The sequence below is a fragment of the Melitaea cinxia genome, chromosome 16 (genome assembly GCF_905220565.1).
Source record: "Melitaea cinxia chromosome 16, ilMelCinx1.1, whole genome shotgun sequence".
NCBI lineage: Eukaryota > Metazoa > Arthropoda > Insecta > Lepidoptera > Nymphalidae > Melitaea > Melitaea cinxia.
In genome coordinates, this window is record NC_059409.1 from 8,773,776 (window position 1) to 8,800,072 (window position 26,297).

Below are 26,297 nucleotides of genomic sequence, written 5' to 3' on the forward strand. Positions count from 1 at the left end.
TCGTTTTATTTAACCTTCAGATGACGCATGACGAATTAACTTTAACATTCATTTAATATTTTAGATAACACTTAGTAATTTAAACCCATAGACATCTACTAAACTGCAAGGTACGGGATATAAAATTTTTATTATATAAAGAAATTAGTTTATTCATTTTCTTTTATTGAATATTGGAAAGTTAGTGACAACAGAGCGTGAAGACGACCGGTCCTTTAAGTTTGTTGGCGCGTAATGTCAGCCACTGCTTCTGGTTAGGGACGTACATTTCTGCAGGCATCAATTGCTCAGGCGAATCGTTATCTATAAAAAAGAAAAAAGAGACATAGATATTTTTTTAAGTAACTTATGTTCAGTTTTAATAATTCAAAGAATTGTAATTACTTTTGAGGCCCACCATTTCTATTTTATTATCGGGTGGGTATATAACCTACCAATATTGACTAATCTATTGGCTATAATAAAGCATACTGTGGCAGCACGGTTGCCTTAAGCATAACTTTAAACGAAAATGAAGTCAAAATGATCTGAATGGTTGGGGAACATAATCATTTCATCTTTTCGTCGCGCCCTCTTCGAGTGATTTGGACCAAACCAACCAAAGATGGTTGTCATATTAAGGCCGTCTTTTACAAATAAATTAAGTGTTTTGTATAATAAGGCATTGCAATAAATAAATAATTGTGTAAGTATAAGGTCTGACCATCCTTTCTAATTTTCGCAGACTGCATCGTAGAATCATGCATTGAGATGAGATCGCCTGGAGCGTGCAATAGCAACCTTCCCACTCCTTCACAACGTCTGGAAATATTTATGACATAAAATCAGAATCATTGACATTGATATGAAATCAAAGTTTTTTAAATATTTATCTTAAAATCTAAGTTATAATATCGATCCAGGAATCAATATTGAATCGTTTTTAATAATATAATTATAATTTTTCGTTTCTTGAATTGAGTTGACATAGACACAGAGAATGAGTGACATTGAGTGGGTTGTGGTTTTCCGTGTGTTCCTCTGAAATTATTTAATTATACTGGAGGCCGTTGAGTCTTAAGTATTTACTTATCATATTAATAATAATTTACCTCAAAACTTCGTTTTGTAACATTTGTTTCTTTGCTGGGGCTGAAAGCGCTTTACATTCATTTAACCAATTACGAACTTCATTGAAATCGGCCAATAATTGTAATGCTGCTTCTTTCCTAAAAATAAAAAATAAAATAAGAGAGGTAGAATGAGGAGTTATTAAACAAGACTTGTGTGTTTGATTGTAAAAAACACATATCTGGATAAAGTTGTCATAAAATCATAATTCGCGAGTACGAAATATTTATTTTTTAACTACTTACCTTATTAGTTACTTATTAGTGAAAACAACTAAATAATTATGAATACGAAGAGTACCTGTGTCTTATGTTCATGTATGATTTTCTTAAAGCAAGAGTAACATTACTACTTAGTATAAAACAAAGTCGCTTCCCGCTGTCTAAGATCTTTAAAACTACGCAACGGATTTTTATGCGGGTTTTTAACCGCCTTAAAAAAAGGAGGAGGTTACTCAATTCAACGGATGTTCGTGGATAACTTCGTCGTTTATGAATCGATTTTGATAATAATTTTTTTGTTGGAAAGGAGATATCCCAAGGGTGATGATGAGAAAACCAGGATCTGATAATGGAATCCCAGAAAAATCGAGGGGAACCCTCGAAAATCGTAGTGACGACTAGTGCGTTTGTTAATTTTTTTCGTCTAGTTACGTTGTATTACTTTATCGATGTAATTGAAGTCGATTTTTTTCGTTTGCTTGACACAATTATTTTAATAGATAGAGTGATTAAAGAGGAAGGTTTATACGTATAATACATGCATAATATATTAGATTAACACTGATAATTTTAGACGTTTCTAATTTGATGTCGTAAATATACACAATTTTTTGCGCTTACATTGAAAACGCTGGCTGAGGCATCTACGAGATAGGTTAAAATAATGTAGGTACTATAGTATTGTACACCTTACAAAGGTCTACAAAACAGTTCGCGATGCTATATGTCTATCTCTAAGGGATAACCCACAATAACCATTTTTTATACTTTACTTTTTACGAGACGCCGCGTTGGCGCAACGGTTAAAGCCATGGACTGTACCTGTTGCGCTGGTGGTTGCGGGTTCGATCCTCGCACATGACAAACATTTGTATTGGTCATACAGGTATTTGCCGTGGTCTGGATGTTTGTGCAGTCCTTGTGGTTCTTGCCACCGTGCCTCGGAGAGCACGTTAAGCCATCGGTCCCGGTTGTTATCATGTACACCTGATAGCGATCGTTACTCATAGTAGGGAATATATCCGCCAACCCGCATTGGAGCAGCGTTGTGGATTAAGCTCTGATCCTTCTCCTACATGGGGAAAGAGGCCTATGCCCAGTAGTGGGATATTATAGGCTGTAGCGTAATTTTTTACGAGAAATATACTTAATGGCTTATTTACGAAGCGATTTTAATCAATTCAGCATTAACCATATGCATGTGTCAGATTATTTTATATTAAGTAATGAAATAGTTAATTTATAATGTATCTATCTATATAGGAATGTATGTATGTATGTGGGTTGTTTCATATTATTATTGTTAATGTTGCTTGTTTATTTTATTTCTTGTTTGGTGTATACTAAAGAATTACGTAGTACTATGATATGGGGATTGTCTACGTTGCATTTCATTCTATATTATTTACTGAGTAAAAGTGTCAATGCAGCAACGGCGTAATGTTCTCACGGATTTAGTTCTAATAATTATTTTTTGTAAAAGCGATCATTCCATATTCCCACATCGAAGTGGAATCATCGTTTATAGGTTTAATTGTTTTAATTAAAATATTAATAAAGTTAGTTTAAAAGTAATTTCGGTTTTTTTTCGATCTTCTGTCTGTCGCAAACGTAATTGGCGCAGTCGGTAGGATATTCGCGGGAGACTTCAAGACCATATCTCACATCGATAATCGCGTCGCGAGTCACCCGGGTGGCTATCAAGCACCGTTCCGGATATCCTGAATCTACGGACCTGCTGCAGACCAGAGGAAGAATCCGAAAATCGATTCACGGAGAAAACCAGAGATGCTGTATATGTAAGTACACTTGAACTATTCTCGTGTTGCTCCTTTAAATCTTAAACTTCAAGATTTATCATCCCAGAGCCTCTAGTTCGCGGGAGCCTGAATCGCGCCAGGCCCGCAGACAATTAGCAGATAATAATAGAGATATCATAGAGTTAGATAATTTAGAATTAGAAAGTTTAGAATTAAATAGTTTAATAATGACGCAATACAACCCAGACGAAATTTTCAAGGCCCTTCGTCTTGTCCCGGAATTTGACGGAAACCCTAACATCCTCACTCGGTTTATTAAAATCTGTGACTCCTTAGCTGCACAATACCTTAGCAATACACCCGGTAGCGAGTTTTCAAATCTTTGTTTAATTAATGGAATTCTAAATAAAATAACTGGGACCGCTGCATGTACTATTAATTCTAATGGTATTCCCGAAAACTGGTTAGGCATAAGAACAGCCCTCATTAATAATTTCTCAGATCAGCGTGATGAAACCGCCCTATATAATGACCTCTCCATAGCAACTCAAGGCAACCGGACGCCACAAGAGTTTTATAATCATTGCCAAACTTTATTTAGCACCATTATGACTTACGTGACTTTACATGAAACTATACCGACCACAATTCAGGCAAAACGAGACCTTTACAAGAAAGTTACGATGCAGGCATATGTACGTGGATTAAAAGAGCCGCTAGGTTCCCGCATACGATGCATGCGCCCAGACACTATAGAGAAAGCTCTTGAATTCGTTCAAGAGGAGTTGAACGTTATGTATTTACAACAACGTGACTCCCAAAAAGTACCTTCAACCCCTAAAGTACCTTCTACATTACCCCCAATGGCTTTTACTCCTGCAAGACCGCATAATACCGCTATACCTAATTGGCCAGCCCCAATGAGTCAGCGCCCTACGGGACCCCCACCGCAACCTTTTAAATTCCCTATACCCGGACAGCATCAATCACGCATGCCAACTAACACACAAAGAATGTTCGCTGCACCTCCACCTAATTATAACCCCCGTAGTAACATCTTTAGACTACCACCCCGAAATAATCCACCTCAAGGTCCTCAACCTATGAGTGGTGTTCAACGTTTCACACCAAAAAATTTACCTTTAAATAATAATCCACAGCCATCGAATTATTTTAAACCGAGGGAAATGAATATCAATGAATGTGCAACATATGACGACTCGTATTACAGCTATTATCAACCGGAGTACAATTACTATACAGACTATTACAATACTGAGCTTGCCCCCGGATTTTCCTATGACTTTAATAATTTTGATATGACTTCTGACGATAATTCCTGTGACTCTCAAAACCAATTAGCCACCGTTGACCAAGACCAGCAGGATTTTCACGAGGTTTCGACATTACAAAAACCAAAATAGAATTAAACCTTCAGACTCAAAGACAACTTCCATATATACAGATAACGAATCCTCCGTTAAAATTTTTAATAGATACCGGTGCTAATCAATCTTTCATCAGTCCCGAGGCTGTAGAAAGATACTTCGCGGACTATCCGTTAAATTTCGATCCGTTCGAAGTAACAAACATACACGCGACCACTAGAAATGATTATTCGATTACTTTGCCATGTTTCACAGAATTTAATGACGTCAACAGTATCAAGTTATTTGTATATCGTTTTCATGACTACTTTGACGGGCTAATAGGTTTAGATTTGTTAAGCAATTGGGAAGCTCGCATAGACCTAAAAGAAGGAAAATTATTAACAAGAAACGCGTCAAACCCTATCAAAATGTATAATTCATGTAATGTAAATTTATACGAAGACATCATCCCCGCGGGAACTTCTAAAATTGTCCGTGTTCCCGTCAATATTATAGAAGGTGATGCTTTTATTAAAGAACAAGTGCTGTGTAACTGTATCATCCACGAATGCATTACTTCCGTAAAAAATAATCGTTGCTACTTAGAAATAGAAAATCCGACATCAAATGATATTATATTCTCGCTCGACCGGCCGGCCCACGCAGATTTATTTAACGCTGAGTGCACGAGTACTCAACAATTAACGACTCGAACACAAGACGTAATTTCACGCTTACGTACAGACCACCTAAACCCTGAGGAAAAGGCTAACCTCGTAACTCTTTGTTCCCGTTACTCTGACGTATTTTATATTGATGGTGAAAGATTAACTTTCACAAATAAAATTAAACACCGAATTAGAACTACCGACGAAGTACCTGTACATGCCAAAAATTATCGTTATCCATTCGTACACCGACAGGAAGTTAAAACTCAGATAGAAAAAATGTTAGACCAGGGCATTATACGACCTTCTGAATCCGCCTGGAGCTCACCTATATGGGTTGTACCCAAAAAGGTAGATGCATCCGGAAAACAAAAATGGCGCTTAGTAGTAGACTTTCGCAAGCTTAACGAAAAAACTTTAGACGACAAATACCCAATTCCCAATATTAATGACGTTCTTGACAAATTAGGAAAGTGTCAATATTTTACCACCCTTGACTTAGCAAGTGGATTTTACCAAGTCGAAATGGATCCCCAAGACATATCGAAAACGGCGTTTAATGTTGAGCATGGGCATTTCGAATTTCTTCGGATGCCTATGGGATTAAAAAATTCTCCTTCCACGTTTCAACGTGTGATGGATAACGTTCTCAGAGGCCTTCAGAATGAAATTTGCTTAGTATATTTAGATGATATTATAGTTTTCAGCACATCCCTTCAGGAACATATAATAAATTTAGAGAAAGTTTTTCAGAGACTTCGAGAGTCAAATTTTAAAATTCAAATGGACAAGTCTGAATTTCTAAAGCTTGAAACAAGTTATCTCGGTCATATTATAAGTAAAGATGGTATAAAGCCTAATCCTGATAAAATTTCCGCTATAAAAAAATACCCCATTCCCAAAACTCCTAAAGAAATTAAACAATTTCTTGGCCTTCTCGGTTATTACCGAAAATTCATCCCTGACTTCGCACGCGTAACTAAGCCACTCACTCAATGTCTTAAAAAAGGAAAAAAGATTGTTCATGACACTGATTATGTAAATTGTTTTGAGAAATGTAAAACTTTATTAACAAATGACCCTATCCTTCAATACCCTGACTTTACAAAGGAATTTAACTTGACAACTGACGCCTCTAATGTTGCCATTGGAGCCGTTTTATCACAAGGCCCTTTAAACTCTGACAAACCCATCTGTTACGCATCTAGAACCTTAAATGAAAGCGAGATGAATTACAGTACAATAGAGAAAGAACTTCTTGCCATAGTCTGGGCTACAAAGTATTTCAGACCCTATTTATTCGGACGAAAATTCAAAATTTTTACAGATCATAAACCATTACAATGGTTAATGAACATGAAAGAACCAAATTCCCGACTTACGCGTTGGCGTCTAAGACTTAGCGAATATGACTTCACTGTAATATATAAAAAAGGAAAATCAAACTCAAATGCAGACGCTCTTTCCCGTATAGAAATCCATACAAAAGAAACATTGTCCTTAATAGAGGAAATTGACGAACTTAATTCCTTACTCGGTAACCCATCGGAAACTATTCTTGCCCAAGCTAGCTCTTCTACGGAAACCGTTCACACAAGTGTAGAGAATCCAATTTTAGAAATCCCAATAACTGACGAACCTCTCAATAAATTTAGCCGACAGATATATTTCAACCTTGTGACTGACGTTAAGAAAAGACCCGTAGTTACCAAGCCCTTTGACACTCATACACGTATTAGCATCCAATTATCTGAATCAAATTTGGAAGAAGATGTGATAAATGCTGTAAAAGAGTATATTAGTCCTAAAATCAAAACTGCCATTTTAATAAATCCTCCTTTAGCTATGTATTCAATTATCCCGATCCTGCAAAGTAAATTCAAATGTTCCTCCTTCAATCTTGTTTTAGTTAAAACAGAATTAGAAAATGTTAAGGAATATTTGCGTCAACAAGAAATAATTCGTCATTATCACGATGGTAAAACTAATCATCGTGGAATTAATGAATGTTATTTAGCTTTGTCTCATAAGTATTATTGGCCAAAAATGAAAGAACATATAACAAAATTTATTAACGAATGTACTATTTGTGGCCAAGCCAAATACGACAGAAACCCACTTAGACCACAGTTCAATGTTGTTCCACCCGCTACCAAACCATTTGAAATAGTTCATATGGATTTGTTCACAGTTCAAAATGAAAAATACGTAACTTTCATCGATGTTTTCACTAAGTATGGCCAAGCTTACCATCTTCGCGACGGTACCGCTTTAAGTATACTACAAGCTTTATTACAATACAGTACTCACCACGGCATACCGGTTACTATAATTACTGACAATGGGACTGAATTCACTAACCAGTTGTTTATGGAATTTACCCGACTTCATAAAATTAACCACCATCGAATACTAGCTCATTCACCTAATGACAATGGTAACATAGAAAGATTCCACTCAACCCTTTTAGAACACCTAAGACTTCTCAAATTAAAACATAAAGACGAACCAATAGTCAACCTTGTACCTTATGCTATAATAGCGTATAATAGTTCTGTTCACAGCTTCACAAGATGTCGCCCCTTTGACTTATTGACTGGACACTTTGACCCTAGGGATTGCACAGACATAGACATAACGCAACAACTCTTACAACAATACACTCAAGTTCATAGAGATAAAATGAACCAGGTATACGACATCATTAATTCCTCGTCACTTTCAAATCGTACTGCGTTAATAGAGAAAAGAAATGAGACTCGCGAACCTGAAAAAGAGTACGCACCCCAACAATCAGTATTTATAAAAAACCCCCTTGCTAGTCGACAAAAGACTGCTCCACGATATACACATGACACAGTGTTAGCTGACTTACCCATTCATATTTATACCTCCAAGAAACGTGGCCCCATAGCGAAATCCCGACTGAAACGAGCTCCTAAAACAGCTAATTTGTTACAGGATCCTCCTTCTAACAATCCTCCCAATGACACAACTTCAGGAGATAAGACTTGAGAGCCTTAATGACGGACCAGGACTACTACCTTTCAAACTCGGATCCATGAAACTAACTACACACTATCATACATTTATACAGTATGTAAAATTGGACGACCTCGAAACTAATATTCATTCATTACAGACTCAACTGCTTGATTTTCGAAATCGAATGAGTAATGAAACCTATAACTTATACGAGATTCAAATTAACTATCTTGCTAACAAGCTTGGCAATGTTTTAAAACAATTACATTCTCTAGAGCCTAGTGGAATAAATAGAATGAAAAGAGGTCTTATAGACGGGTTAGGTTCTATGATAAAAAGTTTGACTGGTAACTTAGATCACGATGATGCGTTGAAATATAATGAGGCAATTAGAGTATTAGAAAATAATCAAATAAAGTTGTCATCTGAATTTAACAATCATATTAGTCTGAGCAAGGAATGGATGTTAAAACATGGAAATGTTATTAGACAGATAGTAGATAACCAGAATAGAATAAATAAAACCTTAGAGTTAATATTACAAAATAAGGCAATACAAAGTTTAACAAGATACGCAAATTTTGCCCAACTTTTGTCATTAATTAGTGAAAATATAGAAGACTTATCTTTAGAATTATTAAGAATAGAAAATAGTTTAGCGTTTATCCATGCATCTAGTACACATCATTCAATGATAGACATAGATGTATTAGAATCTATGATTTTAAAGCTAAAGTCAATTTATTCAGAAGAACAAGTGTTAGAGTGTTAGATTTAGATCTTAGAGAATATTATAATGTCATTAAACCAGGGTCATATTTTGTGAATAAACAAATAGTTTTTATATTTAAATTTCCAATATATTCTAAAATAACTTATGATTTTTATAGACTATCAGTAGTACCGAATAAGCACGACCAGGCTCTAATCCCACCTTTTCCCTTCCTGGCAACAATCGAGATGTCGTTTGTGTACATGGAGGCTGAATGCCCGAAGTTAAAAAACTGGTACCTCTGTGAAATAGGAATTCATCATCAGCTTCACACCAAATCAGATTGTATTCACGAATTGATTACCAATCAAGCCTTACAAGAATCCTGCGAGTTCACCACAGTCACCTTAACTAGAGAAGCAATGGAGAAACTTGATGACCAACATTACGTCCTGTCCTTTCCTCGACAAACGAAAGCGCAGCTAATCTGTAACCAGAAGGACTATACATTGCTGCAAGGAAGTTACCTAGCTACAATTCCCGTTGGATGTCGATTCAAATCGGAACAATTCACTATAGTAAACGATTATAACGAAATCAAAGGACAACCTCTCAAATTTATGAAAATACCCTATAATTCCGAAAAGCAGGCTACCAAAGCAATTCACGTTAACCTGAAGACCATTGATCTCCGGGGACTACACAACATCCAGGACCAGCTTATGATACAAACTCCTATCCAAATTGACGAAGTACGGGAAAACACTTTATACCATACTACAATTCCGTTCTACAGTATACTATTGAGTGCAGGCGTACTTGGAATAATCGTGGCAACTCGACGTTATCTATGGAAACGTAACGACGTGAAAAGGAAGCAGCAGCCTTCGCCCGAGATCCTGCAAACATCTAGCAACCCTGATAATATTCCGGCAACATTTTCACTAAACGTGCTAAAATAGTCGCCGTTCTAAGGGGGGAGGAATTACGTAGTACTATGATATGGGGATTGTCTACGTTGCATTTCATTCTATATTATTTACTGAGTAAAAGTGTCAATGCAGCAACGGCGTAATGTTCTCACGGATTTAGTTCTAATAATTATTTTTTGTAAAAGCGATCATTCCATATTCCCACATCGAAGTGGAATCATCGTTTATAGGTTTAATTGTTTTAATTAAAATATTAATAAAGTTAGTTTAAAAGTAATTTCGGTTTTTTTTCGATCTTCTGTCTGTCGCAAACGTAATTAAAGTGTAAATAAAGAAATGTAATATTTGATAATATAACATGTGGGTAGGACTATACTTTTTTGTCGTCGTCTATAAAACGAGTGTTCGGACTCGATTGGGGATTCTTGTTTGACACGTCGACCGGTGCGGAGCTCTCGGGGAAAAAGATAAGTATTATTATGTATTAGTTATGTTATACATATGATTATAATGAATAAGTACTTATGTAATAATATTAGTGATAAATTGTTACAATATATTTAATTCATTATACGCTTCTTAAAGATAAAAGTATTTAATTTCACTGATCAGACAATAATTCTTAGATTAATAAAGTATGAATATATTATAAATTGTTTATTATTTATATTTTACTTTCTTTTTCTTAACATCAGAAGTGGGATATCACCCAAATTTACCTACAATAATATGTGTTTTTTTTTGAAGGTTATGGGGCCATTCCAACTACTAGAAGGTCTGATGAAAGAAGCCATTCAAGAAGCAATTGCCTCAAATCGGCGCTCGGATGACATTGTTTTTTATTTTAATTTTAATTTCAATTTCGATTTTTATTTTTCTTTTTAGTCTTGATTTTAGTTTTGATTTTTGATTTTGGTTTTAATTTTGAATTTGTGTTGAATAGGGTGATAATTTGTGATAATTTAATATATTGTATTTTTCATTTTTAATTTAAATTGAATGGAAAAAATTATCCTTTTAACTGATTGAATTTTGATTTTAGTTTTAATTTTAATTTTGTTTTAATTTTAATATTGATTTTTGTTTCTTTATTGATATTAATTCCAGTTTTAATCAAATTTTAGTATTGATTTTGTTTTTAATTTTAACTATTGTAATTTTGAATTTTAGTATTTATTTTAATTTTAATTATTGGAATATTGAATTTTAGTTTTGATTTTGGTGTTATTTTGATTTGGTATAATTTGTTTTGTCACAATTGTTTAAACTAACATAGTTTCGGAAAAACAAGTAAATAACAAAAATATGGACATATGTCTGAATTAAATTATTATTATTATTATATTTACATGTCTTAGACCCCGAGAATAACGACAATGGTGCTGAAGGCTGGTGTCGGAGCATAGAAAAACTTGGTGTGGAATTCAAGTGGACCAGCATCCACTAAGCTGCCACAGCAGGTACCGAGGAACTAGTCGAGGTTTAACGAAGTTCTCTCACGGACTACGGTACGCCATCCTCAATTATAACCGATCGTGGAACTAATTTTTTAACAGACTTCCAAAAAAGGAAGAGGTTCTCAATTCGACTGTATATGTATGTCACATCAGAACTTTTGACCGAGTGGAACGATTTCGACAATTTTTTTTTTAATCGAAAGGTGGTGTGTTATTTGGTCCCATTTAAATTTATTTGTGATCTAAAAACTACTTTTTGAGTTATATCTAATAATGCGTTATTACTTGACGCTTTTTTTCGTCGATCTAAGTTGTATTTAACCGCATAATTTTCTACTGGATATACCGATTTTAATAATTCTTTTTTTGTTGAATAGTAGATATCCCTAGTTTGGTACCATGATAAAGTAACCAGAATCTGATGATGGAATCTCAGAGAAATCGAGGGAAACGCGAAAATCCACATAACTTTTTACTGGGTGTACCGATTTTGTTAATTTTTAATTTAATCGAAAGCTGATGTTTATCATGTAGTCACATTTAAATTTTATAGAGATCTGATAACTATTTTGGGAGTAATCTTTGATAATGTGTATTTACTTGACTATTTTTTTCATCTACCTACGTTGTATTACTTGTCGATATAATTGAAGTAGTTTTTTTTCGGTTACATGCAAACACAATTATGTTCAAGACAATTGCGACAGTTATTTGATGAATGGCAAACTAGGCATCATATGGTAGCGACTGGTACTCCCCGGGGGAATGGCCAAGTCGAACGGTACGTAGCTACAATAACAAATTCTTCTTGTACCGATGTGTCAGACTGGCCGAGCGTTCTGTGGAAAGTATAACTTTCCTTAACCACTGCTTTACAGCAATCGACCCGCTTTTCACCTATTAGGTTGCTTATTGGTAGAAACTGTAACATTCCGTGTATACAAGCTCAATTAGATGAGGTAATACAAGATCATAATATCATTGACGTAACTGCTGATCGTAGGCGAGCACACCAATGTCTTAATATTGTTGCTGATAAATTTAAAGATCGCTTTGACCAAGCACGTAGAGATAACATGGATTATAGTGTAGGAGATATTGTATATGTAAATCAAGGCCATATAAGATTAGGACTATATTAAATAATGACAGATTCTCGTTAAAGGGTATTAGAAATTTAAGAAACATTATTGCAAAAGAAAAAAATTCGCCTGTGGCCTGGAGAGTGGACTGGGCAAAACGCTGTTGTAGAAGATTTATTATACCGTTCAGCCTATCGCAGTCCACTGCTGGACATAGGCCTCCCCAAGTTCGCACCAGATATCCCGGTCTTCCGCAATCCTCATCCAGTCTACACCGGCAACCTTACGTAGATCGTCGGTCCAACGGGCCGGAGGACCCGTCTACTGCAACAGCCATCGGTCCTGCGACACAGATGATCAGCTCACTGCCACTTCAACTTTCTCTAGCGGATAGTCTCATTTCTAATCCTATCTTTGAGAGAGACCCCAAGCATAGCCAGTTCCATTGTACGTTGAGCGACTTTAAACTTGTGAACCAGTCACTTCGTCAGCGTCTACGTCTCGGCTCCGTATGTTAACACAGGCAGGACGCATTGCTCGAAAACTTTTGTCTTCAAGCATTGCGGAATCTTCGAAGTGAAGACTCGACGAAGTCTGCCAAACACCGCCTAGCCCAACCGAATCCTCCTATCGGCCTCCTTCTCGAAGATGTTGCAGCCTAGTTGGATAGTTCTAGTGTGTTAGGATTTATTATAATTAGTATAAAATATTATGTATTGTTATGGATTATGAATGGATTATGTATTACGGATTATGGATATATTTTGTATTATTATGGATTATGGATTAAGGATTATGGATATATTTTGTATTATTACGGATTATGGATGAATTGGAACCTTAGCTGTTGTATGATATTCACTGGCTGCGAGTGATTAAGCTTCACTGACTGCGGGGTGTTTGATCTGCACAGTAAGGTCTGATTATTGATTACAGCATTCTGATTATAAAACGATTATTGAAACTAAGTAAACGAATGTACCTATAAGTATTATGTATGTATAATTAATTAGTAATATATAATGATATAATAAATAATCACTGTTGATGGGGGATTTTGTGATTGTACTTCGAGAGCGAAGTACTTGTCAGTATGGCCGTGTCAGATTATTTTATATTAAGTAATGAAATAGTTAATTTATAATGTATCTATCTATATAGGAATGTATGTATGTATGTGGGTTGTTTCATATTATTATTGTTAATGTTGCTTGTTTATTTTATTTCTTGTTTGGTGTATACTAAAGTGTAAATAAAGAAATGTAATATTTGATAATATAACATGTGGGTAGGACTATACTTTTTTGTCGTCGTCTATAAAACGAGTGTTCGGACTCGATTGGGGATTCTTGTTTGACACGTCGACCGGTGCGGAGCTCTCGGGGAAAAAGATAAGTATTATTATGTATTAGTTATGTTATACATATGATTATAATGAATAAGTAGTGTTATCAAGTATTCAATAGTCGCTCAACGATTATGACTAGTTAATATTAATTGTTATGATATAGCTTAGTAATTACATATTGTATTAATTTCTTAAATCAATAATTATTATTCTTATTTATAATTATATTCGTTTAACATTATAAATGTAAGTTAATCAATAATTAGCTTTGATTTGACACATCGATAAAATTGTATAAAAAGGGTAGATAATCATTTTAAGCATTCATTATTATTCGGCTTGTTAACAACGTTACGCTGTTCAAAAATATAGACAGATTGTGGAAATCGCCTTGGCTATTTAATTTAGAAACCCACCAGTGTTTTACATCTCAGAAGTGGGATTGTGCTCAAAAAATGTCTGGACCTTACTTAGATGGTTTGGGCCAACGCAAACGAAAAAATAATGAATCAAGCAGCTCGGAAGATGAAAACAGTGATTTTTTTTTCTCTGACGGTGGTTGTAAAAAGAAACTGTACAAAAAACGACACGTTGCTCCCAGTGATGCGGAAGTGATCCCTAAATTTCGACCGGAGGACACTAATAGCAATATTATAGGTTGGCTGCACAAAATAGATCAATTGGGCGACGTTTATGGCTGGGATCACACCGATCGAACATTTATTATGCAATTACGACTACGTGGCTCCGCCCGAGAATGGTACGACGATCTCGATAATTATGACCTGACATGGGATGAATGGAAGGAGATGCTGCAGACTGCCTTTCCACGATCGACTGATTACGTGGACAAATTAGAACGGATGTTGGCGAGGACAAAAGAAGACAAAGAGACTATGACGAAGTGTTATCATGAGAAATTGTCTTTAGTTAAGAGATGTAACATCACCGGCGAAGATGCTATCTCGTGTATAATTCGTGGACTACCTTATGAACTGAGAGCCAACGCTAAAGCATATACTTGTAATACTCCTGAACAATTATATTATGGCTATTTATCATCATTAGAAAATTTCAAACGAATGGAAACACAAACTGTGCGGAAATCAACGTGGAAAAGAGGAACCAATAATGGTGCGCTAGGTTCAACATCAAGCCATCAGCTCCAGCCGAAGATATGCTTCATGTGTCGGCGGCCGGGTCACGAAGCACGAGACTGTAGACAACAACAGCACTGCGAAAAATGTCGCCGTAACGGACATACTACTGCAGCCTGTTGGTTTGGTGCTGGGACATCGCGACCGCAATTAAATCAGGTTAGTCAGGTGTTACATATTACTTACGATATTTATGCTGATATTTACAAACGAATAGTGATAGTAAATGGACGACAGTTAAGAGCATTCATAGACACTGGCAGTAAAATTAATTTGCTTTGTATGTCACAAGCTAAGAACATACAAATTAAAATTAATCCAAGCACCACTGTTATGAAAGGTTTCGGAGGAGCCTGTGTAAACTCACTCGGTTCGTGTTACTTAAGTATTTTAATAGATAATGTCCAATTGAATGGAATTGTTGAATTAACTAATTATATAACATCGGATATTGATTTATTAATTGGACAAACAATGATTAATAGTAAAAACGTTAGTTTAGTCACTTCTGATTCATCTATATGTTTCGTTCAAAGTAACTTTGTGCAGGATCTGTTTACGAACATTAATCTACAGGCATCTGATTTTGTTATGAAGTTTCCAGTTTATTTGAAAGATAAAGTTGTAATACCAAAACATAATCAATTATATGTAGAAGTTTACGTTGACTGCTTTAAGAATATTGGAAAAGAGCACACATTTTTAACAAATACAGTATGGATGCAGTTAGGAAATGTTTCTTATATGATATCATCAGCTGTTATTAAACAATTTAGTTCTCATTTGAAAGTTGTCAATTTAGGAAATACAGATATAGTATGGGAGGCTCATAGGCTGATAGCTAGAGCGGAGTTGGTAACGATACCAATTTGCGATGAGGGGTCTAGAATACTGGCTATAGAAAGTTCAGAAACTACCGACATGCGAATTAACTTATCTGACATTAAGAAAGGTCAGCTTAGTGATTTGGAAAATAAACAATTATTATCACTTTTAAATAGGTATAGTCACTCATTTGCTAGAAGTACAAAAGATTTAGGTTGCACCGATCTTATTAAGATGCACATCCATACAATTAGTAACCAACCTGTTTGTCGTAAGCCCTATAGATTATCGCATAAAGAAAACGAAATTGTTAACGGAAAAATCAAGGATTTATTAGAGGCAGGTATCATAAGGGAGTCAATCTCAGATTATGCTAGCCCCGTAGTCCTGGTTAAGAAGAAGGGTGGGGATTATAGACTTTGTGTTGACTATAGAGCGTTAAATGCTAATACTATTAAAGATCGATATCCCTTACCACATATCGAAGATCAGGTCAATAAGCTGTCGGGTAAATTGTTTTTCACAACCCTTGACCTTGCTCAAGGGTATTACCAAATCAGCCTACACGAAGAGTCTATACCGAAGACTGCATTTGTCACTTCATCGGGTCAGTATGAATTTTTGAAGATGCCCTTCGGTTTAGCCAATGCCCCAGCTGTATTCTCTCGATTAATACAAATGACACTAGGCAGAGTGGATCAAAATATAGCTCTTTATCTTGATGACGTGATGTTGCCAACAAGTACTGTACAGGAAGGCTTAGTACTATTAGAAAAGGTTCTTCAATTATTAACACAGGCAAATTTAAAATTAAATCTTGGTAAATGTTCTTTTCTAAAGCGTACAGCAACGTACTTAGGTCACGAAATCTCAGCCGGAACTATACAGCCAGGGCAAGCTAAAATAAAATGTGTAGCAGATTATAACAGGCCACGTAACGTACATGAGATTAGACAGTTTGTGGGTTTAACGTCATATTTTAGGAAATTCGTTCAAAATTTTGCCCAAATTGCTCGCCCTCTTACTTTACTCACGAAAAAGGATGTTAAATGGTATTGGGGTCCAGACCAAGAAAATGCATTTCAAACTCTTAAGCAACGGTTGATTGAAAAGCCAGTTCTAGCTATTTATAACTCTGATGCAAAGACAGAATTACATACCGACGCTAGCAAAGTAGGTTTAGGCGGGATTTTAATGCAGTATCAAACTGATAATAGTTTAAAACCAATAGCTTATTTTAGTAGGGTAACAAGTAACGAAGAGAAACTCTATCATAGCTATGAACTCGAAACACTCGCTGTTGTTGAATCTCTTAAACGGTTTCGAATTTATTTAACAGGTATTAAAGTTAAAGTTGTAACAGATTGCTCAGCTTTGAGAACGACTCTTGTAAAACGTGATTTGATTCCACGAATAGCTCGTTGGTGGCTTACGATACAAGAATTTGATCTTGAAATTGAATATAGGCCAGGCGAGCGCATGAGGCACGTGGATGCGCTGAGTAGAAATCCCGTGACTTATACGATATGTATGATTGATAACTCCGACTGGTTGATGACTTTACAATTGCAAGATGATAATATTAAAAGCATTATTTCTAGACTTCATGATAATTCTGATACAAAGTTATCTGCAAATTACATTGTTAAAGACGATATACTATATAGAAAAACTGTTGCAGGTGAGCGATTTGTGATCCCTAAACTAGCCAAATACGGTCTGCTACAAAAACTTCACGATCAAATAGGTCATCCCGGTTTCGAAAAATGTGAAAGTGCCATTAAAGCTCAGTTTTGGTTTGAAGGTATGACAAGATTTATAAGAAAATATGTAAACTCTTGTTTACAATGCGCGTTTAATAAGGGTAACTACGGTAGATTAGAGGGTGAATTACACCCAATTAACAAGCCAGCCATACCTATGCATACGTTGCATGCGGATCACTTAGGTCCTTTTGCTAAAACTCGTAAGGGTAACACTTATATTCTAGTAGTTATCGACGCTTTTACTAAATTTGTATTCGCCCGACCTGCCAAAAATTGTAGTTCAGTAGAGACGATTAGGTTATTAAAAGATATCATTATGCAGTTTGGTTATCCAGTTCGAATAATTACAGATAGGGGCAAAGCTTTTACGAGTAGATATTTTAAGCAATTCTCCGAAGAAAATCAATTTAAACACGTTTTAAATGCGATTGCCAGTCCTCGCTCAAATGGACAAGTTGAACGAGTTAATCGCACATTGCTCAATGGTCTCAATACTATGTCAGAAAGCGAATGCACATGGGACAATAAGTTAAATGATATTGTCTGGGGGATAAATAATACACCAAATGCGACAACTAATTTTTCGCCATTCAATCTTATGTTTGGTCACAAAAACTCTAGATATCCATCCTTTCCTTCAAATGCACCCACAAACTCTGAAACCCAACAAAATGAACTTCAGGCTAATAGAGAAACTGCTAAGCTTCGTATCGACAGAAACATGACTACTATGAAAAGACAATTCGATAAAAATCATAAGAAGTGTCTCAAGTATACCGTAGGCCAATTAGTTCTCTGGAAAGGTGGTGTAACTAGGGATGTAGCTACTGGCGTTACTAAAAAGTTAAACGGGCTTTACACAGGCCCCTATAAAGTATATAAAGCGGAGAGCTCATTAGACCGATACACGATTTTGAGTATTAAGGGCATGAAAGGTTACAAAAAATTCAGTGCTGTTGTTCGTGGAGATACCTTAAGACCATACAAACCAACCATGTCCGAAGATGATAGTTCAGGCAGTGACCGAGAAGTAGATAGAGACGATTTGATTGATCTTCTTGAAAGTTAATTAAGATTTAGAATAATATAATTTTCTTTCTACTATATTAGATTAGTTACCGGTTGTTACAAGTGTGTGACTCTTCATTAGTTGTACTATAATTACAGTAAAAAAATATACATGTGTTTAGCGTTACGGTTTATTAGTTGATTAAGTTGCAAGAGTATGTACAGTATATAATTGTTTTCATATATTATTTACCACTCAATATACATATTTACAAATGATGAGACTTCTTTTTCAAAACAATTACCTTATGATGATTGCTATTTGACGAGTCCATATACGATTTAGTAAAGACTGCTGTGTGATCAAGTCTAAATAAACTGAGACGGCTATGTGATCAAGTCTATATGTATGTTATATATACTGACAGCTTTGTGATCAAGTCAATATAAGGTATACTACTGTGTGATCAAGATTAAATAAACTGAGACGGCTATGTGATCAAGTCTATATGTATGTTATATATACTGACAGCTTTGTGATCAAGTCAATATAAGTTTATAGTACTGTGTGATCAAGATTAAATAAACTGAGACGGCTATGTGATCAAGTCTATATGTATATTATATATACTGACAGCTTTGTGATCAAGTCAATATAAGTATATACTAATGTGTGATTAAGATTAAATAAACAGAGACGGCTATGTGATCAAGTCTACATATACTCGTATAGCGACAGCATTGTGATCAATTCAAAAAGTACTGTGTGATCAAGATTAAATAAACAGAGACGGTTATATAATCAAGTCTAATTAAGGAAAATATGTTATCTTAACATATATAAACCGACTACTAGCTGTGTGACGCAATAATTTATTAGATAATACATTCAAAAATAGATACGTTTAAAACTGTGGTTATTACAAACGACATATTACTGCCGTACAATATTTTCGTTCCAGAATTTGGGGATCAGCACTGGAGAACAGCAAAACAAGGACCGTGGGACACGGCCTACACAGGATGGCCGAGTGTTATCAAGTATTCAATAGTCGCTCAACGATTATGACTAGTTAATATTAATTGTTATGATATAGCTTAGTAATTACATATTGTATTAATTTCTTAAATCAATAATTATTATTCTTATTTATAATTATATTCGTTTAACATTATAAATGTAAGTTAATCAATAACTAGCTTTGATTTGACACATCGATAAAATTGTATAAAAAGGGTAGATAATCATTTTAAGCATTCATTATTATTCGACTTGTTAACAACGTTACGCTGTTCAAAAATATAGACAGATTGTGGTAATCGCCTTGGCTATTTAATTTAAAAACCCACCAGTGTTTTACAGTACTTATGTAATAATATTAGTGATAAATTGTTACAATATATTTAATTCATTATACGCTTCTTAAAGATAAAAGTATTTAATTTCACTGATCAGACAATAATTCTTAGATTAATAAAGTATGAATATATTATAAATTGTTTATTATTTATATTTTACTTTCTTTTTCTTAACACATGCATGTGTATTTAACATAGATTAACAGGGCCCGTAAATGCATGTAATTTAAATGAATATTTTCGAAGATATTACACATTTAAAATTCAGGGACATAACGGTTGCGGCGATACCGGCCAGAGTGCTGACGCGAAAATTTCTTCGAAATGATATGTTCGTACTTTTGTCGGTATTAAGATTCATTTTTAAACCGCATTTATAGTAAGTAGATTATAGGTTAGATAGGATTGGATTGAAACCATAATTTATCAATTGAAGAGTAACCTCAAAAGAAAACATGTTTGTATTTTCTAATGACAAAAAATCTGTGAACGTAGTATATAAAGACATTCTGAAGTATATTTAGTATCAGAATTTCACCCGTGCGAAGCCGGGGCGGATCGTTAGTTTATAATAATAAAAATAGCAATCTTACGTAAACTTAACTTTCGCCACGTATATGTGATGCAGCCACGACTCGCACATTATCCGCAGCACCATATTAAGAGTTGTCACATCACTCGTCGCCTGAATCACGGGTAACAGCATTTTATCTGTGAAAAACTTTTTTTAACTTTTCTATTTATAGTATACGGGTATCCTACTATACTCTTAGCAAACTTACTTTTACTAAGGTAGCAAATAAGGATACGGACCACCTGATGGTAAGCGATTACCTTAGCCTAAGTATGCCAGGAGCTCGGGCCACCTTACTCACCGCAAGAACACAACACCGCTTGATAGCAGTATTATTTGACTGTGATCCACTGTAAGGCTAAGGTAATTCCTGTGTTGAACTGCTCAAAATTTTAAGCAAAATACTCCTGCAATACCGTCCTCAAAAAAAAAAAATCATCAGATCAGAGAGATTAATCATTAAGATCAAAAATAGAGACATAATAGTTTATTTCTGTCATTAATCAATTTTGTGAACTTGCTTCGCAACAATAGTTAAGTTAAATTAGTAAAGATATACTGAACATAGCTCAAGAAATTGTGCGAAAGAGACTGGGTGACATTGATGGCAATGACTGTAGGAAGGGCGCGGTCCCTGATATATATATATATATATATATATATATATATATATATATATCGTCCAAAAATATCGATACATCGATATATCGATAATTTTCAACAAGCCTATTCTACCCACCAACTGAAGTTTATTTTTATATAATAACAGTAGTTGCTTTGTAAATAGACTACCAATTGTTGATATTTTACATTTATTGTTACTTAATTTTAAAATTATCTGTTATGATTTTTTTTTAAATTACACTTGAAGCTAGTTCTGTAAATTGTAAAATATGAATTGCTGCTTTTTATTGTTGAATCAAATTTTGAATCAATTTTTTGAACATTTTTTTTATGCGCACCGATTTCTATAAATTGCGGAGTATTAATTATTTATTATATACTTTATTGCACTTAAGAACAGAATGTACATAAAATTACATATATAGTTGATGGCAAAGGTGGACTTATCCCTAGAAGAGATCTCTTCCAGTCAACCAATGGTCATGAGAGAGAGTGTCATATAGCGGGGGACACAGTGCAAGAAATAACAATATTGAGAAAATAGTTGAATAACTGTAATATATTACAAACTTATAAGTATAAATACATACACACAGACATATCATACATATATATACATACCTTACATTTATACATACATACATACATATACATATATATACATACACACATACATACATACACACATACATACATACATAAATACATACAAATACATAACATAATAGAAAGGTAATTATATACTTATGATTGTAAATTGACTTGAGAAATAAAGTGCTCCTTTAATTTTCGTTTGAAGGAGACAAGGGAAGGACTTTTTTGGATACTTTCTGGGAGTTTGTTCCACAGTATAGAGGCGCGTACCGTAAATGAATTAAGTTTGAATTTTGTATTGCACTTTGGTACATCCAGCTTTGTTGTAATGCCAGGGCGCCTGGAACGATTATTATTTATTGTATTATCTGATGGTTTCGACACTCATGTACGGAAGTGACGGAGTTAAACTGAGTGACAGGATAAGAAATAGTGGATAAGGAAACGTTGTGGTCTGAAAGAAGATGTAGCGACAAAAATTGAAAAAGGTATGCTCAGATGGTTTGGCCATGTCGAGAGAATGAGTGAAGAACGATTTATGAAAAAAGTGTATAAGGCGAATGTGAATGGAAGGGTTGGAAGAGGTAGACCTAGGCGGCCAAATAAGGGGCGTCTTGAAAAAAGGCCAGATCAAGAGTACCCTAAACCGAAGAGCATGTATGAAGGGAATAATGAAAGTGGACGTAGCGAAAGAAGTATGTAAGGATCGTAGCAAGTGGAAAGAAGTGGTCTTTGCCTACCTCTACGGGAAAGAGGCGTGATTATATGTATCTGAGACAACCACGATTTGTGTAAGTGTAAGCCTACAACCGGTTTTTAATTTTATTTGAGGTTTCTATTAACCCTGTAAAATATTTATATGCATTCTTATAATGGATTTATATATCGTCCTTTTTAATAAAATTTTAATTTAATTTATTGTTTTTACAAAGTGTAACTTTGTTTTGTGCATTTGCTGATAGCCCATGGACGTAATATATTACATATTACGTCCATGAGTTAGCCTATAATTGTTCTTACATTTGTATATGATATATTATTTATTGATGTTAAATATTTATTAAGCAGTATAAACAGCTGTTGGCTAGCCTAATAAATAAATTATCAGAAGCAGTCTATTTTAAAAATCAAACTGAATTATTATTTTTTAAGTGCGACATAAATTACCTAAAAATTCATGCACATATAGAGAATGTGTCATGTCTGGTTGAGTTATCTTCCTCCACTCCGCATTAGTTGGAAATATCATAGTGAGATGAGCCAAGCTTATTGTTGCGCACACTGACGACAGTACAGCAGTTATTTCATCTGTTGCCTCCTAAAAATGTAAATACGTAATGTGTCATACTTTCTAAATATGTACTGTGCTATATACATATTGATCAAAAGGTAATAAGTATAATTTTGCAAATACTTGCGTTTTACCTTCAACTTCTGAATGTTGGCTTTCACTTCGGACACTAACTTTTCTCTCATTTTTGCGCAAACATTTTCGTGAACGCCAATGTTTCCTGTAAAATATTGGATTTGTGTAGGTATTTTGGCTTTAGTGAGAAAAAGAAATGAATACACTTTTAGTTGGATTTTTTTTTTTAAACTTCCACCATAAAGTTAACACTTCTTCTACTAGAAAATCATGCAGCAACAGCTTAATACAGATTACGTCGTGATTAGTATGATGAGTAATATGAGGTATAGTATGGTGTATGAAAACAAATTGTGGCATTACTGTACAGCAAAACAAGACATTCCTATGGAAAAATATCATAACCTAATAAAAACATGGACAATGCCAAAGTCTCATAGATCTCATAGCTTCTCATAACTCTATATAAGAATTGATAACCAGAATCGATCACAGACGTATACAATACAAGTCACCAATCAGACTCGATCGCGGGCGTGTGTTAATTTTTATTTATTTTTGCTTTATTTCTTTCAAGTAACATATAGAACTCATTTTGTGAATAACAATTTAAGCTTAAATGTCTATGTATGTTGGTATTTAACATTACCTTTCCATTCCATTAGAAATAGCGCAATACCTCACGTATATGCAGTCTAACCTATTAGAGATATCATATATATCATGACACATTTTTAAGATACTGTTGGAGCTGTCCCGTAGTTTTTGCACTAAAGAACCAAGTATTTTGCGCATAGTAGCAAAGAAACAGTTAACTCGCGCCGTCGCGAACATCCCCTACGCACTACAGAACCAAGGCAACCCCAGCAGAACCCTAAATGGGCTATTTGTATTGAACCTGGAGGGCACTATAAGATCTTTGGGCACCTGGTCCACAGAATACACAGATAAAAAATTGTGCAGTAGGCTCTAAGCAATGTAAACGTTAGTCGTTAGTTCCTTACAGCAAAACAGGATTCAGTCCAGTCTCAATCACGGTGTTTTGATAGTGTGGTGTAGTATCACTGACCAGACTCAATAGCGGCGGTGTGGTCAGCGAATCGTAGCTGTGTGAGCTGCTCGAGGCAGGCGCGTAGGTCGCGCTGCACGACGCGGAAAAAGTCGTCGACGCGCCACTGCGCCGCCAGCTGCCGTGCCTGGGCACAGCACCACAGCCGGCACGTGTGCACCGAGTGGTCTGCAGTTTACATTTATATTATATAGAGCTGACACATACTTTTGTAAATTTACTCCACAAAAGAAACTAAATAATTAAGGACGCGGTATAAAAAAAATTTGGGGATTAACTTAGGTTTTTAGTTCTTAACTTTATGAATTTCTTAGCATTAGTACAAACACTATTGCTAAACCTTGTTATATAAATAAATAAATATAAGCTACAGTACGCTAATCGCTTATAATCAGATGAACCGTATGCTTGTTTACCGACCTAGTTGTATAAAAAAAATTAAACAGCAATGACGCTGAAAGTGACGTTTTACAGCGCTTTTAGCTGTTCTGACACGCGACTCGTTGCAATCACTTTTGATACACAAACACACACACGCACACACACACTTTTTAAACTGTCATAGTCACAATGAATAGTTTTGTGGGGTGACGGGAATAGCGGGAATTTCAAAATGACAATCATGACAACTCCCATAAAAGTAAATGTGTTAATCTTATTTATATTTTGTTTGTGACTTTTTTTTAGGTCAGCCATTCCATAATTTTATATAATAAAGTCAAGGGAAAATAATGAGTAAATATTTCGGCTGAAGGGTTTAGGCATGCCCACCGTGCAATGGTCGAGCGGCATGGTGGATAAGGCTCCGACCCTTTTCCTACATGAAGAAAGAGACCTATGCTCAGCAGTGGGATGTTATAGGTCTGAATCATCTACGTTGGTAAAAAATATTGTTTTTAAAGAAATGTCCAATGCACATAATTGCCTTTATTACTATAGTCTATGTAGTTTACCGAGTCTATGTAATATTGGTATTTGTTCCACAATTGGCAAATCCTCTAGAGGTGCTCCCATAATATAATCCCACGTGACTTCACAATGATTGTTCAGCGTTACCAAATCTTGTAGCATTAACGCGAAATTAGCGCCTGATACTGTCGCCTGGAATAAGAATCCATTATAAAATTTCTATAACAGTACCTACTTATCAAATATTTACGTAAATTTTCACTTACTTCGGTCACGTAAACTGATAGATCTGAATCCTTTAGAGATGTTGGTTTCAAATTTGTCGTTAATGTTGCCCTACAAAGTACATCCATTTAAATATTTTTTAACAAAGTTTTCATAAAAATTATTCGTATAATTGTAATAACAATAAGGATTCCTACTCCGATATGAAGATGAGAGTTTCTGGATTCCAGAAGTGTTACATTTAAAAGCTTCTTTTGTCCAGTTTAAATCAGTAATTTTTGATATAGCTAATAAATCGTGTCGAAATGGGGGATAAGCGTAATGAACGTTTATCATTTAATCTAAATATTTTTTAATACTAACTTCTGCAACTATTGTCGTTTTTTTTTCGTACCCTTAAAACTTTTTGTTACATCTTTCAAGATACCAGCTGACAAACTTTCCACCGAGATACAGCCAGCTAACATTAATTTTCATTCATAGTAGCATATAAACTATCAACAGGTAGGTAAATTTTTATCTGAGAGGAACTCATTAAAAATATAATAATTTTATTCATGTTCAAGCAGCATGCTGACGCACAATCCACCGTGTTATGGTCAGTTGACTTTATTTTTCCTTCAAGATATTAGGTAAACTATATTCAGATAAATTTTAAAGTGAGACGAAATTACTAAAAAAACTTTTTTTTCCATGCGTGGGATGCTACCACTGCCCGCCCCACCCATAGAGTCATAGCTGACGGTCGCGACTATTCATAATAATGTCTTTATTGCCTAATGCATTTTAAGAAGTTTCGATTTTTGAGGCAATAATTGACCAAATTAGTAGGTACCTGGCTCCCGGACCATTTATATTGCACACTTTCTATCCGTCGCTACTATATCGTGTCCTTTGCCAAAAGGCTATCTGCAAGAAATCGCTCTTGAGCGATATGAGATCGCCTTTAGATATCTTTGTTTTTATTTACTACTCTATTTTTATTTTGGCGTGCAATTAAGAATATTAAATTATTGAAATTAAATAGTTTGTTTGTGTGAACGCACTAATCTCAAGAATTACTGCTTCGAATCCAAAAATTATATTTATATTTTTATATAATATTTTTTATGTTGGTACGTTTTTTCCACAAATGAACGCAGGTAAAACCGCGAGGCATAACTAGTTGATAGGGCC

General features: G+C 34.9%; 1 protein-coding gene and 1 long non-coding RNA gene across 2 annotated transcripts in view; one reads left to right on the plus strand and one right to left on the minus strand.

Moving 5' to 3' along the window:
* Window positions 1-131: 131 nt before the first annotated feature.
* The window catches only part of LOC123661292, a 30,646-nt gene continuing 4,480 nt past the window's right edge, over window positions 132-26,297 (minus strand). The window contains exons 10-18 of the mRNA XM_045596282.1: window positions 25,163-25,232; window positions 24,941-25,088; window positions 23,988-24,155; window positions 22,978-23,063; window positions 22,720-22,870; window positions 20,354-20,471; window positions 1,092-1,208; window positions 704-801; window positions 132-303 (exon numbers count right to left, since the gene is read on the minus strand). Of these exons, the coding sequence (XP_045452238.1) occupies window positions 182-303; window positions 704-801; window positions 1,092-1,208; window positions 20,354-20,471; window positions 22,720-22,870; window positions 22,978-23,063; window positions 23,988-24,155; window positions 24,941-25,088; window positions 25,163-25,232 (1,078 nt within the window). The 3' untranslated portion in view covers window positions 132-181. The remainder of the gene's footprint in view (window positions 304-703; window positions 802-1,091; window positions 1,209-20,353; window positions 20,472-22,719; window positions 22,871-22,977; window positions 23,064-23,987; window positions 24,156-24,940; window positions 25,089-25,162; window positions 25,233-26,297) is intronic.
* LOC123661293 lies at window positions 14,850-19,898 on the plus strand. Its single transcript, XR_006744322.1, has 2 exons — window positions 14,850-14,961; window positions 19,364-19,898. It is a non-coding gene; the product is annotated as an uncharacterized LOC123661293 (long non-coding RNA).